The 15,704-nt window shown below is 37.7% G+C and overlaps 1 protein-coding gene across 1 annotated transcript; it reads right to left on the reverse strand.

The window, feature by feature from the left end:
- Positions 1-9,534: 9,534 nt before the first annotated feature.
- Positions 9,535-11,299, reverse strand: LOC128245734 (uncharacterized). Its single transcript, XM_052963961.1, has 3 exons — positions 11,162-11,299; positions 10,613-10,872; positions 9,535-10,399 (listed from the first exon to the last, which is right to left on the reverse strand). The coding sequence occupies exons 1-3, from the start codon at positions 11,297-11,299 to the stop codon at positions 9,535-9,537; spliced, it is 1,263 nt and encodes a 420-aa protein (XP_052819921.1).
- Between the last annotated feature and the right edge of the window lie 4,405 nt (positions 11,300-15,704).

The following is a 15,704-nucleotide window of genomic DNA, read 5'->3' on the forward strand; positions in this document are numbered from 1 at the left end:
TTCATTCATTCATTCATTCATTCATTCATTCATTCATTCATTCATTCATTCATTCATTCATTCATTCATTCATTCATTCATTCATATTTACTCACTCATTCGGTCAGTTGTTTATATTGATTTATTAAAATGGTTTAAGGGCAGAAAGGATAATAACTGTCCTGATAACATAAAGATTAGAACCTTTACCCTCCATACATCCTAACTACAGTCAAAATGCCTTAAGAGTTGAAGAACACAAGTTATTGTTTATTTATATAGCCTGATTGCTTAAGCCCTGGAGATAATTTGACTCCAAGAATCTGCGCTGGTCAAAGTAAGACATTGCCTTCAAAATGTTTAAATTTATGAACTTGACTGCACTAGTAGCCAAACTATGTCTACATAATTATATAGTTGCGTATGCCTCAAATGATTACTTATTCCAGGCATTTGTCGTACTTTAAACTAGATGGTATTTTTAATCTGTGTCAAACATTGTTGTTGTGTCTTCTTTACATCATTTTATGAGTAAAATACAGCACCCAAGCTTAATCAACAAAACAAATTTGCTATTTTCGACAAAGTAAGAACTCTTGAATTTAATAAAAAAAAAACAGACATAAAAGCGTTGCTTGCCTATTCAATTCGTGCAATTTTATTCCCTGGTCACTTAACTTATGTCATAACACGGCAAGCTATACTGATATTCCGGTAATTTTAAAAGTATATTTCTGTCTTTCTTGTTTGTTTTTTTTTTGTTCTATTGATGTTTTGTTTCTAAACACTCCAGACAAAGCCCTTACTAGAAACAACAAGGACAAGCTGAGCAATAAAAATATAACCATGAGCTTATGCGCATTACTCCAAAGCTGTATTTGCTACAATCTCCTGGTAATGTCAATTCTTAATGTATTATTGCACGACACAGAGAACGACATGAATGTAAGGCAAAACAAATATTCCCCCGAGGAAAACAACTCTTACAGTGAAGAATATTGCAAACGGGGTTCAGTGATCGTTGTTTATATCATACATTCATCTCCAACAGAGGAAATTGCAATACAACTTGCCGTTTTTACGTGCAGAGTGTAATGATGAAGTAGACGTTTTTGACAGACGTAATCTAGGTAATGTTTGTATGGTAACAGTAAAAACAAAGAATCTGGCAGAAAATGGTATTGATGGCACTATTTTCTAAGCATTTTGTTCCAATATAAACAATAGACGTTTTCTCTCTTTGTGATATAATGAGCAATTCTAATTTCCTGCTGTCATCTTTATCATCAAATGTCATGAATATTAATCGTTAAGTCTAGCTTCGTAAGAGTGCGAATGTATACATGTTAGTTAATTCATGAACAATATTCTACATTGTTGCCATTACCACAGTATTCTAACTTATTAAAGTTTTCCATATTAGGCAAAATTTAAATTTTATTTTACATATTACTCTGTGATTTGTTATTGAAACAGATTCTAATTATAAACACAAGTGTTGTTATGAGTAATACAGTGGTGTGTTGCTTCCATTTCCCATCTGCTTGGACAGTTCTCTAGTTAATGATTTGCTTCTCCAGTTGAGTGTCTTTTGTATTGTGACGTTGTGTTCCCCTAGTTGAGTGTTTGTTGTATTGTGACGTTGTGTTTACTCTAGTTGAGTAATTGTTTTATTGTGACGTTGTGTTCCCCTAGTTGAGTGTTTGTTGTATTGTGACGTTGTGTTCCCCTAGTTGAGTGTTTGTTGTATTAAGAGGTTGTGTTCACCTTGTTGAGTGTTTGTTGTATTGTGACGTTGTGTTCCCCTAGTTGAGTGTTTATTGTATTGTGACGTTGTGTTCCTCTAGTTGAGTGTTTGTTGTATTGTGACGTTGTATTCCCCTAGATGAGTGTTTGTTATATTGTGACGTTGTGTTCCCCTAGTTGAGTGTTTGTTGTATTGTGACGTTGTGTTCCCCTAGTTGAGTGTTTGTTGTATTGTGACGTTGTGTTCCCTTAGTTGAGTGTTTGTTGTATTGTGACGTTGTGTTCCTCTAGTTGAGTGTTTGTTGTATTGTGACGTTGTATTCACCTAGTTGAGTGTTCGTTGTATTGTGACGTTGTATTCCCCTAGTTGAGTGTTTGTTGTATTGTGATGTTGTGTTCCCCTAGTTGAGTGTTTGTTGTATTGTGATGTTGTGTTCCCCTAGTTGAGTGTTTGTTGTATTGTGACGTTGTGTTCCCTTAGTTGAGTGTTTGGTGTATTGTGACGTTGTCTTCACCTAGTTGAATGTTTGTTGTATTGTGACGTTGTGTTCCTCTAGTTGAGTATTTGTTGTATTGTGACGTTGTATTCCCCTAGTTGAGTGTTTGTTGTATTGTGACGTTGTGTTCCTCTAGTTGAGTGTTTGTTGTATTGTGACGTTGTATTCCCCTAGTTGAGTGTTTGTTGTATTGTGACGTTGTATTCCCCTAGTTGAGTGTTTGTTGTATTGTGATGTTGTATTCCCCTAGTTGAGTGTTTGTTGTATTGTGACGTTGTATTCCCCTAGTTGAGTGTTTGTTGTATTATGACGTTGTATTCCCCTAGTTGAATGTTTATTGTATTGTGACGTTGTGTTCCCCTAGTTGAGTGTTTGTTGTATTGTGACGTTGTATTCCTCTAGTTGAGTGTTTGTTGTATTGTGACGTTGTATTCCCCTAGTTGAGTGTTTGTTGTATTGTGACGTTGTGTTCCCCTAGTTAAGTGTTTGTTGTATTGTGACGTTATGTTCCCCTAGTTGAGTGTTTGTTGGTATGTGACGTTGTGTTCCCCTAGTTGAGCGTTTGTTGTATTGTGACGTTGTATTCCCCTAGTTGAGTGTTTGTTGTATTTTGACTTTGTGTTCCTCTAGTTGAGTGTTTGTTGTATTGTGACGTTGTGTTCCCTTAGTTGAGTGTTTGTTGTATTGTGACGTTGTATTCCCCTAGTTGAGTGTTCGTTGTATTGTGACGTTGTATTTTCCTAGTTGAGTGTTTGTTGTATTGTGACGTTGTGTTCCCCTAGTTGAGTGTTTGTTGTATTGTGACGTTGTCTTCCCCAAGTTGAGTGTTTGTTGTATTGTGACGTTGTCTTCCTCTAGTTGAGTGTTTATTGTATTGTGACGTTGTGTTTCTCTAGTTGAGCGTTTGTTGTATTGTGACGTTGTATTCCCCTAGTTGAGTGTTTGTTGTATTGTGACGTTGTGTTCACCTAGTTGAGTGTTTGTTGTATTGTGACGTTGTATTCCCCTAGTTGAGCGTTTGTTGTATTGTGACGTTGTATTCCCCTAGTTGAGTGTTTGTTGTATTGTGACGTTGTATTCCCCTAGTTGAGTGTGTGTTGTATTGTGACGTTGTATTCCCCTAGTTGAGTGTTTGTTGTATTGTGACGTTGTATTCCCCTAGTTGAGTGTTTGTTGTATTGTTATGTTGTCCTCCCCTAGTTGAGTGTTTGTTGTATTGTGACATTGTGTTCACCTAGTTGAGTGTTTGTTGTATTGTGACGTTGTCTTCCCCTAGTTGAGTGTTTGTTGTATTGTGACGTTGTATTCCCCTAGTTGAGTGTTTGTTGTATTGTGACGTTGTGTGTATCTAGTTGAGTGTTTGTTGCATTGTGACGTTGTATTCCCCTAGTTGAGTGTTTGTTGTATTGTGACGTTGTGTGTATCTTGTTGAGTGTTTGTTGCATTGTGACGTTGTATTCCACTAGTTGAGTGTTTGTTGTATTGTGACGTTGTATTCCCCTAGTTGAGTGTTTGTTGTATTGTGACGTTGTATTCCCCTAGTTGAGTGTTTATTGTAGTGTGACGTTGTGTTCACCTAGTTGAGTGTTTATTGTATTGTGACGTTGTGTTCCTCTAGTTGAGTGTTTATTGTATTGTGACGTTGTATTCCCCTAATTGAGTGTTTGTTGTATTGTGACGTTGTGTGTATCTAGTTGAGTGTTTGTTGTATTGTGACGTTGTGTTCCCCTAGTTGAGTGTTTGTTATATTGTGACGTTGTGTGTATCTAGTTGAGTGTTTGTTGTATTGTGACGTTGTATTCCCCTAGTTGAGTGTTTATTGTATTGTGACGTTGTGTTCACCTTGTTGAGTGTTTATTGTATTGTGACGTTGTGTTCCCCTAGTTGAGTGTTTGTTGTATTGTGACGTTGTATTCCCCTAGTTGAGTGTTTGTTGTATTGTGACGTTGTGTGTATCTAGTTGAGTGTTTATTGTATTGTGACGTTGTGTTCCCCTAGTTGAGTGTTTATTGTATTGTGACGTTGTATTCCCCTAGTTGAGTGTTTGTTGTATTGTGACGTTGTGTGTATCTAGTTGAGTGTTTGTTGTATTGTGACGTTGTGTGTATCTAGTTGAGTGTTTATTGTATTGTGACGTTGTGTTCCCCTAGTTGAGTGTTTGTTATATTGTGACGTTGTGTTCCCCTAGTTGAGTGTTTGTTGTATTGTGACGTTGTATTCCCCTAGTTGAGTGTTTGTTGTATTGTGACGTTGTGTTCCCCTAGTTGAGTGTTTGTTGTATTGTGACGTTGTGTTTCTCTAGTTGAGTGTTCGTTGTATTGTGACGTTGTATTTATCTAGTTGAGTGTTTGCTTTATTGTGACGTTGTGTTACTCAAGTTGAGTCTTTATGGCGTCTTCGCCGATTAATAGTTTTATTTCTAGATGCTGGGTTTATCAGTGTACCTTTTGCCGTTGAAAAAAACAGCGCCAACGTTTAAAATAAAAAGAATATAAAACGTATGTGATCGAAGTGTTTAAGTCTTCCGGTCAAGGTCTTATCTGGACATAACTTCAGTAATTCCATGAGTCCTCAAATAGAACCGTCGTTTATCTTCCTTTTAATACCAACTTCGTTAAGGATCATAAACATTGAGCAGCTGCATATTAGTGCAATCTAGTGACTAGTGCTGATCAGGACCTTAACATTATTGCTGATTCAAGGGAAACAACTGCAATAATCTAGAGGCATTTTTTATTCAAGATTTACTTCTCATTCTCATTCTTCATTGACTTCTTTGTCTGTTTGGACTTTGGTTGTAAGTCCGAAATTAATAAATCCGTTTAGTTTACAAGTTTTGTTTTGCATTATGTATGTAATACTTCAATACACACAATACTACTTTGACATGAAGCTTGTTTGGTTTAAACACAATCAATGGTAGCCTAATTATCAAATTATTTCAACGCTGTCAGATATAAAACCTCTGTAAATCAGTAAATTGTTTAAAATGAAAGAAAATAACATAGGTTAGATACCACTATTCGATTGTAATTACAGAACACTCTGTTTAAGTGTGAAATTTTTGTTTAAGGGAAATAAATAGTACTTATATATTAACACAAAATATTCAACAGAAATGGTGACCAAATACGGCTGAATGTATTGGGCACCCTGATAACGGATCGAGTTTGTTACATGTGAAAGGATTCATATATATCTAGGGTTACTTTATGTTATGTCATTCTTTTAACTGTATAACATTACTTTCTGCTTTGTGTATATATTGTTTACAAATAACTCTTTATTATATTAGTAAACGTTTAAATTGCATTTTATTAAACATGCTATTCCATTTAATAAAGGACCGTCCAATATTTTCAGGAAAATAACTGCATAGCCTACGTGATTCGAACTATGTAAGCAAACTGTTAAGGATTAATAGTACAGGAAATACGATGATGACATTGGAAAGTACAAATGTGACAGTTCGATGAAGACGAGAAAGAGCAAGGTTAACAATGTTGACGATATTAAACAAGACGCAGCCAATTTAAAGCATGAAACATAGATAAGGCATCATTTTAAGAACTTAGTTGACAACAAGAGCTTTGAAAAGTAAAGAAAAAATTAGCATTATGGCTGATCGCATTTCTTCTTAAGTTTATGTTGTATGAACGCAGTAGGGCATACCAGCAGATTCAATAAAGAGCACATTAATAGCAACGAGGTATGCACTCATATATCCGAAGTTACCATGCGACAGCACATTCAAGTGCAAAACAAACACCGTATGGACTTTTTTTTTGGAAGACCCATAAACATAAAACTGATTCACCACCGAAACGAAAGTCAGGAAAATCAGAACTTCACAAAAATGTAAAAAAATAACAAGTTGAAAGCTTAACCGAAAATGAAAACGTATGCAGACAACAGACGTCATACAAAAGACGCAAACTCAAAAGTGAGAGACCGTGTACTAGTGAAACAAGGAAAGTGTAACAAAAACTCATAACACCGTCTGATCTCAATATTTATTTGAAAAACTACAAAAACAAGTACAGTAGTCAAAAGTTTAAACAGAAACCCCGTTTAATGGCACTGGGTAAACGCTAAAGACATAGAACACAAAAAAAAAACAATCACAAACCAGAAACATGGAACAACAACACAAACTCCACAAACAACACACTACATATATAATATATAAAAAAAAACTAGGGGTGTTTATCAAGAATTATAAGGTAACGCCTTGGAACGGTCATTAAAATACACTGGAGGTTTAAACGAACTCATTGAAATAAGGTTTCCGGAGAGGGTACAGCAGAAAGACAAACAAATAACACGGAAGTCGTCAAAATTCAAATTTGTTCGGAATTTGCGAGCTTTATCCGGTACAACTAACCTTGCCCCAATTTCTCAAAACTTGTTAAGTCCCTTATAACACTATTAAGCTAATCTCATTATTATTGGTTTTCAGTAAATTGCGTAATATTAACTTCTTTAAGAGTTTTTATACTTTAGATATATATTGGCCCGGTTGTTCAAAACACTCGTTTAATTACTTACGCTTACGCTTACGTGTTAGCGTTAAATCATCCATGTCAACGTTAACTAACGACATTAGCGTTATCCTGTTGTTCAAATCCCTCCTGATGTAAGCGTTAGCTAACGTTGATGTACCGCTTATGTGTTAGCGTTAGCATCAGCGTTAAGCTCACTTCCTGTTTGTTTTCCCATAATCATTTACAATTTCCTGTCGTCTGCTTTAATCCAAGATGGAGGCTGTACAATCTGTTAATTCAGTTCCTGAAGTAAACAAAAGAAAAAGGAATGAAAACTTCAGTATTGGAGAGTTAGAAATGCTGACGCAAAGCTACAGAAAAAGAAAACTTAAGTATTTGAAAAGTAGCAATGTTGATAAGAAAAACATTTGGGAAATGATTGCTGAGGATGTTTCAAGTGTTGGGATTTCATTAAAAACTGGAAAAGAGTGTAAAAATAAGTGGGCAAATGTCCACAGGGTAGCAAAGCAAGAGCATGTTAGCTACAAGAAACACCAGAAGGGCACAGGAGGTGGGTCTCCATCAAGGAGTCCATCAATTATTTCCAAGATGGTTGTCGAAAGTGCAAATGTAAATTCGACGAAATATGCCGGAATTGTTGGGGGAGTAGCAACAAAACTTGGTAAGTGTCGGACTGTATATATTTATAGCCAATTAGCACTTAAACAAGGCGATATAGATGACAACAACATAGTTATATCTTTAGAAAAATATAAATGCTCGTCTGTCATGTAAGAAAAGCCCTCTTTCTAAATATATACTTTTAAGATCTAAAAATAGATGTTCGGGAGTCTCCAAATTTTGAAGACGAACTAATAATAAAGTATTCCCTATTATTACTTAGACCAAACCTAGCTTACCATTAACTTTAGGGAAAGAACACGTGAGGTCTTTATTAAGCAGTATATCAAAGTACGTCTTGCTTCTTCTACAGCTGATCTCGAACTCCCCGAGATGTGCTCACAGACCAGTGACGTAAGCACTTCATGTGTCAACATGTCAAAGAGTGCATTCGCACTACACTCTCCCCCTGTTTCTTTTGTTGAGACGGCACCGGGGTCTGTAGAAGGCTGATCAAGTCAAAAGTATCTGACAAGATCACTGCTAGGGCTGGTCCAACCAGTAAGTTGAACGAACCACCGACGTCTACCAAAATATCTACATCAGTAAATATTTTCTTCCAGCACTTCTGGGTGAGGCTACATGGAGTAACCAACTGCAACTAGGTGTTATGGGCTCAACTCTTGTAAACCCATCTACTTCACCTTTCCCCTCCCACCTAGAAGAAAAGGAAGGCAGCTAATCCTGTACTTCAGGATACTGCTTACAGCCGCTGACCATAAGCGTTGGCTGTCATTGATACTTCATGCCCCCCTGGATCCCATGTCCTGCTTTCTGCTGTTGTCGGAGAAGCCTGAGTATCAGGCTCAGTTGAAACGGCTACTTCAGACACAGCTATTTGCTGAGAGCCCACTCTGTCCACCAGCTTGCCACTGTCGTCACAGACATGGTGTTGTTGCTCTGTAATGTATTGAGCACTCGCTGATCCCCTGTGCACAATCTCACTCTGTATCATTGAGCCCTCCGGCCACGAGATACTATGTGCCCGTTGTGTACTACCCAATGTGGCTGTAGCCCCCATTCCCTGACAGACGCTCCCGGATGCTGGGTTCACGAAGGCACGACCTTCCCCAACCTCAGCCTTCTGCGCTGTCATCGGAACTACATCTACCTTCCGGGAAAATGAACCACATTGGTTGTCAGCCCTCACACAATAATTACAACCACCGCAAGGAAGATCTTCAACTGCAACTCCAGCTACATATGAATTGCAGTGACCAGGATGTGACTCCTTTCCTGATCGGCACTCCAAGACCATGTTGAACTGAGCCAATTCCTCAATCCAACAAGCCAACTGATCCTGCGGTTCTTTGTAATTCAATAACCAAGTCAAACTTGAGTGGTCGGTCCGGACCTTAAAAGGTCTACCAAGCAAATAATGTCTATACTGTCGAGTAAATCTTACAACTGCTAACAGCTCTTTTCTCGTAGTGCAGTTTTTCTGCTCTTCTTCCGTTAGGATGTAACTGCCATAGGCAATGACATGTTCTGTACCATTCTGAATATGCAAGAGCTTCGCACTGACAACATTGTCCGACACGTCGCAATTCAGAACAAACTCGCATACCGGTTTTGCTAATGCTGATATGGATATCAACAAACAAACCTTGACAGGAGGTGCAATCTCGTCGTCTGTAACTCTACCAATAGCTGGCAGAGATCCTGGAGTCGAACAAGGAGCAGGAACCTCCCTTTGTTCTTTTGGCTGGATGTCATTAGTGGTCTCATTTAATGAAACAATGACCGCAGACGGGGCGTCTGGTAGTGAATTGGATGGTACGGTCTCATTAGAAACAAGTTTGCTACATACCTCGTTTCGCTCTTCTGGGTTTGAGCCGGAGTATTCTTGGGTCAAGGATTGGCTCCCTATCCTGACCCTTTTGCGTTTAAAACAAACGCCTTAAAGTCCTTCTTGTGGGGACATTCAGCGATCAAGTGCGACTTACTATCACAAGTGTAACAGCCATACGTACCTCGCGGACGGTTGAAACGCTGTTGTCTGCTACGCAGTTGAGTATGCCTAGCTTCTCCAAGCCGCTTCACCTCTTCTCGCAGACTCTGTAGTTCTCTCTTGAGAACGCTCATGTCTAACGCAGGTCCAGAAGGATTCTGAACGGCGTAGACATTTGCTACATCTTCGTAATAATCTACTGCTTTATGAATAGATTTTTCTTTCCCATAGCACTCTTGGAATGCTGAAACAACCTGATGTTATTCATGGCCTCTTCAATGGTTGTATACTTACGCATGAAGGTGCTATGACCAGCTTCTCGATCTTGCAGGCCTTGACAGAAGCGGTCTATCGCCTGCTGGTTTGTGAAGGTCTCCGGCAGTGACCGGAAAGCTTCAGCCGCTAACTCTTGTACCCTATCTGCCCAGTCTTCCATACACTCACCTTTTTCCTGGGAAGCGTCAGCGAACTTGGCTTGCGCAGAGGCGGGAAACTCTGAGCCGAACCGCTCCTTAAGTTTGCTCAATAAAGAACGGTAAGGCATTTTTGGACTGCATTGAAGCAATCGAGCACATTTGTCGAGTGCCTTCCCTGACAAACAATGTAATAAACAGAGTTTACAATCATCTGTACTCCAGCCAAATGATTGTGCACACTGCTGAAACTTCATTTCAAATGAATGCCAGCTCGATTTACCATCATATACCAGAGATTTAGGTATATCCTTCAATGCATGACTACCCTTGCGCATAGAGAGGCCATGAGGGGACGCCTGTACTACCTCTTGGGGGTATTCCGCATGTTTTTGCGAAATATGGTCCTTCTCAGGTAAGGAGGAGTGCAACTTGACTTGCTCACTCTTTATCATTGGGGCTTGTCTAGTGTCGGACTCATCAGTAGATGAATCAAGACGGTGAAGGGACAGGAGTTTGGAGTGAGGTAACCGACTGCTTTTATGCATACGTACCTTTTTCTGTCGGGTACTGTATGAGCGAGGGATACCAGACGCTGACTGGACATCCTCGTCACTGTCACTTTCTCGCAGTCTACCCAGGTCCAACCTTTGTTGAACGGGGTACTAGGGTTTCAGCTGTTGTGGTGTTGGCATATAGTGGTGGGCCATTGGAACAGGGGCATTTGTCTGATTGTAAACACTGGGGAGTGGCAATACATGATCAGATTTATAGTGCTGTGGGACACTAGGTAGCATTGATGTAAGTTGATCAATGCGGTCATTCAACTGCTTTTGTGCAGAGGCAACCAAGGTCTCAAACCCGTCAACCTCTGTCTCAATTTTTGAAACAAGAGGGGAGGTATGGGATGTTTGTACACCTAGAGGAGGTGGGCAGGTGTTGCCGACCAAGTCTCTGTTTGGCGTGAAATCCAACTCTTGCATGACAGTGTCCGGCAGTTTATGCCGAAGCATTGTCTGCAAACTTTCTGGTGTGAGATTGCCATAATGCTCACGCAAATCTACAATAGTAGATGCTAACCTTGGGCCAATATTTGGAATTGTCTGCAAGTCTTCAGGACGCTGAAAAGGCCTCAAAAAAGAAACAAAAGCAAACGAAGGGGCCGGGTTAGTGGCAGTCCATGGAGACTACGACGTAGAATCAAATAATCAACTGGTAAGACCAGAAGAAAATTAACAACGGCCAAAAATTGACGAAAAAATGTGGCTTCAAACGCGGGAAAATTCTCGAGGAAAAATTGCCAACAAAAGTTGCAGAATTTCAGCAACAATTGCACTGGAACGGCTTAATAAAACACCGCTGCCACCATTAAAGTATTCCCTATTATTACTTAGACCAAACCTAGCTTACCATCAACTTTAGGGAAAGAACACGTGAGGTCTTTATTAAACAGTATATCAAAGTACGTCTTGCTTCTTCTACAGCTGATCTCAAACTCCCCGAGATGTGCTCACAGACCAGTGACGTAAGCACTTCATGTGTCAACATGTCAAAGAGTGCATTCGCACTACAATAAGAACTGGCATTTATTAAGAATAAATGTCATATTAAGAGCAAAGAATATCTAACATAAAACGGAAATATGAAAAGTTACAATACCTTTGGTTGACACATTCCTGAAAGTAACTTATTGTTTGTATTAGAAAACTTTGTCCTCCACGCGATGATGATTTCGCTGAAACTTCCGGTCTTCTATTTCCCGTTCGGTTTCGTACACCTCTGGTCCCGTTAACCGTTTCGTTTCCGTACATTTACAATTCTTGAAACCGGGCCTTTATCTTTAAGCTAATTACAATACAACATTTTTCATTTATCAAATTCAATTTAAGTACGTATTTTGGCTATTTAAAAGAAGCCAATAAAGTATGTAAAGCTTAAGAAGTATCGATAAAATAGGGCCAGGAGATTAACGCACAGTCCCAATGGACAAACACATAAAAACTTCAAAAACCAAAAAGATATCAAGATACCCGGGTATCTCAAAAAGTATGTGTGTAATAAACAGTGTAAATAATTAATTTAAGGAATGAATTGCGGGGTTGATGTCATTATCGGGGTATGAACGCAATTGGGTTGGTCAATTCGTGTGGAGTCTTCGGACTCCACACGCGTACTTTGACTAACCCAATTGCGTTCATATCCCCGATAATGACATCAACCCTGCAATTCATTCCTTATATTTACACCAATAGTTCATTATATCATTCAAGAATTGTTAAAAAATGTCTTCTTTTTATTTTAGAAAACCTTTAAGTAATCCTTTCTTACCCATACTGTAAATAGAACGACCCGACTATAACCGGAAACATTTTTTTCAAATGACGTCACAATAACGCGGGAAAAGATCAACCACTTGAAATCACTTTAAAACGTAAAATTGAAACACTTCGGTTACCATTATGTTTAAAATTTAAAAAACTAACACTTTTAAAAATGTTGATCTATATTTTACGGGACCTGCAGACACAATACAACCAATAACAAGATCAATAGCTTTCATGTAATATATTGTTATGCAATGAATTACGATCCGAACATATCCGAAAATGTTGCGTTCATCGCTTGATGAACGCAATTGCCGAAATGCAGTTCATTTAAGGAATGGAAGTTGAGGTGTAAATATTATGCAATGGGATAATACTCCATTGTCATAATCATGAGTTAATATGTGTAAAGAGATTAAAGATGCACTATTACTCCCAGATAATATTTACCACAATTAATAATATTGTTTTAATGTTCAAGAAAGGATGAATAAATGTCGCAAACAATAGTTCTTATGAATGCCACCGAGTTTAATTTGAAAAAAATGAGCACAAAACATGCCATTTCTACCTTATGAGACTATAGTAGACCACAGTAGATATTTTAGCATTCACCAATCATTTATTATGTTTGCGCTTTCTGCTATTAAATCTTGTTATCAGTAATTAATATTTTCCATAAATGCATTATTTAGTAAGAAGTAAAATGTTTATCTGTCAAAATTGATGTTTGTTATACACGTGTATGTATTGATTTTGAATAAGAGCGTCACTTTAAGCGTTATAACATTTTTCTTAAATAAATCATTTAATATGTGGATTTATTTTGGATTTATCATTATGGATTATAATTGTTTTGTTATAATTTTATCATTCAAATTCCATTTTCACCTTCTTAATACTTAATTGTGGTGTGTATATAATAATGTGTGATCAATGTGTGCATAATTCTAAAACATAACTAATGTCAAAAGGATAATTGGATTTATAAATCACCAGAGAACATAAAACTTTACTATGAACCTCCTACATATCGACCAAACAACCAACTAACGTTTAGCCATGCAATTTAATATGTACATTTTATCCTGTCATAAACACTCTATCTAGCAACTGAGTAAACGAGGGTAGTTAGTTAATATTTAGAACTCACAATAGAAATAACATTAAAAACACTCTGAACAGTTTATTAACTTGTTTCACCTTCGTGTAATGTATACGCGTTTAAAACTTTGCTCATATCTGATCTTAACGTTTTATTAATATTCTCATTGAATTTGAATTGAAACTTTTTGCCATTACACAGGTTTAATCATGATGTGCGAGTAGTGTTTACATACCAATGGGTTAAGCCCAACCCATTTATATTTATAACGATTAATACTACCTACACGCCTCTACGATCGCAGCATCAGATTAGAATAGCTCTAGCACTCGCCCTGTAAACATGTAACCAGCATACATATATAGTCTTATTAAATGTATCAACTATTCAGGGTTTTTTCCACCCATGACATAAATAGTAAACGAAACATTAGACTGCATGCAATTGTGTAAATGACAAAATACATTTAAAACTGTTTAAGGCGTTTAAAGGATTCGAAACCTTTGATTTGTTCTATTCTAGCAACGATTTAATTCAGAAGAACAAACGTCGATATACAAAATTTTCTATTTTCAGAGCACTCGACACAAGCAATTGGTTTTGAAAATGTATGCTAAACAATAGGAACCGGAAATCTCAAATATGGCTTTGCTATAGATGTATTTAGAACCCAGATACTTTTTAACACTGGTACAGGATCAAGCGTCACACATAAATTGATTCCTATGGGCAATCGGAAGTACATTAATAATAATATAATAACAAGCACAATACACAATAATGCTACCGGGACCCACTTATCGTATCGTATGATCGTTTTTTTCCATGGATGGGTTGAACTTAAGTAGAAATATTATGTTAAGTTGTCAAGTTAGCTCAGTGGTCCAAAGCGTTCCGGACGGATTGGTTCGATTCTCGGCCGTGGCGCATTTGAGGTTGGTTTGTGGTCACCAAGCCGGCCAAGTGGGTTTCCTCTGGGTACTCAGGTTTCCCCCATAATACAAGATTACACTCACGTCCATTTTCTTGCTTGTTCCTATATTGCCGGCGTACAAACAGTGTTACTTTTCTTTGTTATAGTATTCAGTTAATATAAACAAATGTAGTGATCCACTAAATTAAAGTTTGCATTTGTTTACTAAGATGCTTGATGAATTTAAACATTTCTCAGTTTTATGAAATACCAAAAGCATTCAAAATGACACTTGATTGTATTTAATCAGTACATACGTAAACAAAATTCCTTGATACTTTGTCTTATCCCCTTGTTCGCTGGATATGGATGATGATGATGATGATGATGCTGATGATGACGATGATGATGATGATGATGATTGGAAACTCAGCAGAAACAGCAGTTTGTTTCCTTGGAACCAGTCTCATTAATGGTCGCATCGCAAAATTAGACTGCGACGTCGCAAATTTGCCGATCGCATCGCAAAATGCGTTTCATCAAAATTGCGACGTCGCAAAGAGCACCTGCTGGTCGCAAATATCGGTGCTTTTTTTGCGACGTCGTACTACCAGTCGCAACTTGACTTTAAGACGCAAAAATGGCCGACGCAGTTGCGGTTATTTTCCAACAACGACGTTGTCGTCGAAGAAAAGTGCCCATAAGGCGAGTTTTTAATGCTCGCATTTCATCGATAGTGGTACGGGGTCTTGATTTTGTTTCCCGTTACCGTTTGGATCGGGTTTTGTTTCAAAATTTGCTGGAAACAGTCGGCCAGACTTTGGAAAAGACCTATCGCGGTGGACATACTATTCCTCCCGACACTCAAGTAAGAGTCAAATGTACTTTACATGGGAGCAGGACTTTTTAACCCCGAGACTTTTCAACCCCTTCTCAAAACGAAGACTTTTCAACCCTTAGACTTTTCAACCCCTATTTTAAAGACTTTTCAACCCCTACCTGTTTGGACTTTTCAACCCCTAAATCAAAGACTTTTCAACCCCTAGTTGAAATATTTTGATAGCCATATTGAAGACTTTTCAACCCCTATATCAAAGACTTTTCAACCCCTATTACTTTTGTCAGGCAGGTGTTGTCTTTTTCATTGTTTTTGCAAGAAACTTAACCAATTGTTATTGAAATACAATTAGAGATTTGTTTGGCTTATTTGTTACACTTTTCTCCAAAGTATTGGATGAAATTTACAAAGGCTTTGCCTTGATTTACTAAGCACTTGATGGTTAGGTTTTTTCAAAATAATATTCCGAACATTAACAATGGTACGGTAAAGTAAGATTTTGGTGCCTGGTTACTCCGAACATGCAATTGTTGTATTATTCTGAAGGATATTACATATCTCAGCGAATTCACATATATTATGTACAATGTTATTACCATAATTGTGTTCTTTAAATAACAAATTTGAATAATTGCAAAAGAAAATGAATGCATAGAAGAATTTACGGAGCATTCTCCTTTTTGTGCCTGTAGAATGCCAATAAAAACCTGAACGTGAACATTTATAAAATTTCATTGCTTTAAAATAAGGTCAACAGTGGAAACTTTTTTTGT

Source organism: Mya arenaria, chromosome 9, assembly GCF_026914265.1.
Source record: "Mya arenaria isolate MELC-2E11 chromosome 9, ASM2691426v1".
NCBI lineage: Eukaryota > Metazoa > Mollusca > Bivalvia > Myida > Myidae > Mya > Mya arenaria.

Excerpts from the sequence above, each read along its gene's own strand:
- LOC128245734 (XM_052963961.1), bottom strand. The coding sequence starts at position 11,299 with ATGTTGACACATGAAGTGCTTACGTCACTGGTCTGTGAGCACATCTCG. Across the intron at positions 10,873-11,161 it reads TTCTTTCCCTAAAGTTGATG|CGTCCTGAAGACTTGCAGAC; the intron begins GTAAGCTAGGTT and ends AGGCCTTTTCAG. Across the intron at positions 10,400-10,612 it reads ATTGAGACAGAGGTTGACGG|GTTGGACCTGGGTAGACTGC; the intron begins GTTTGAGACCTT and ends CGTTCAACAAAG.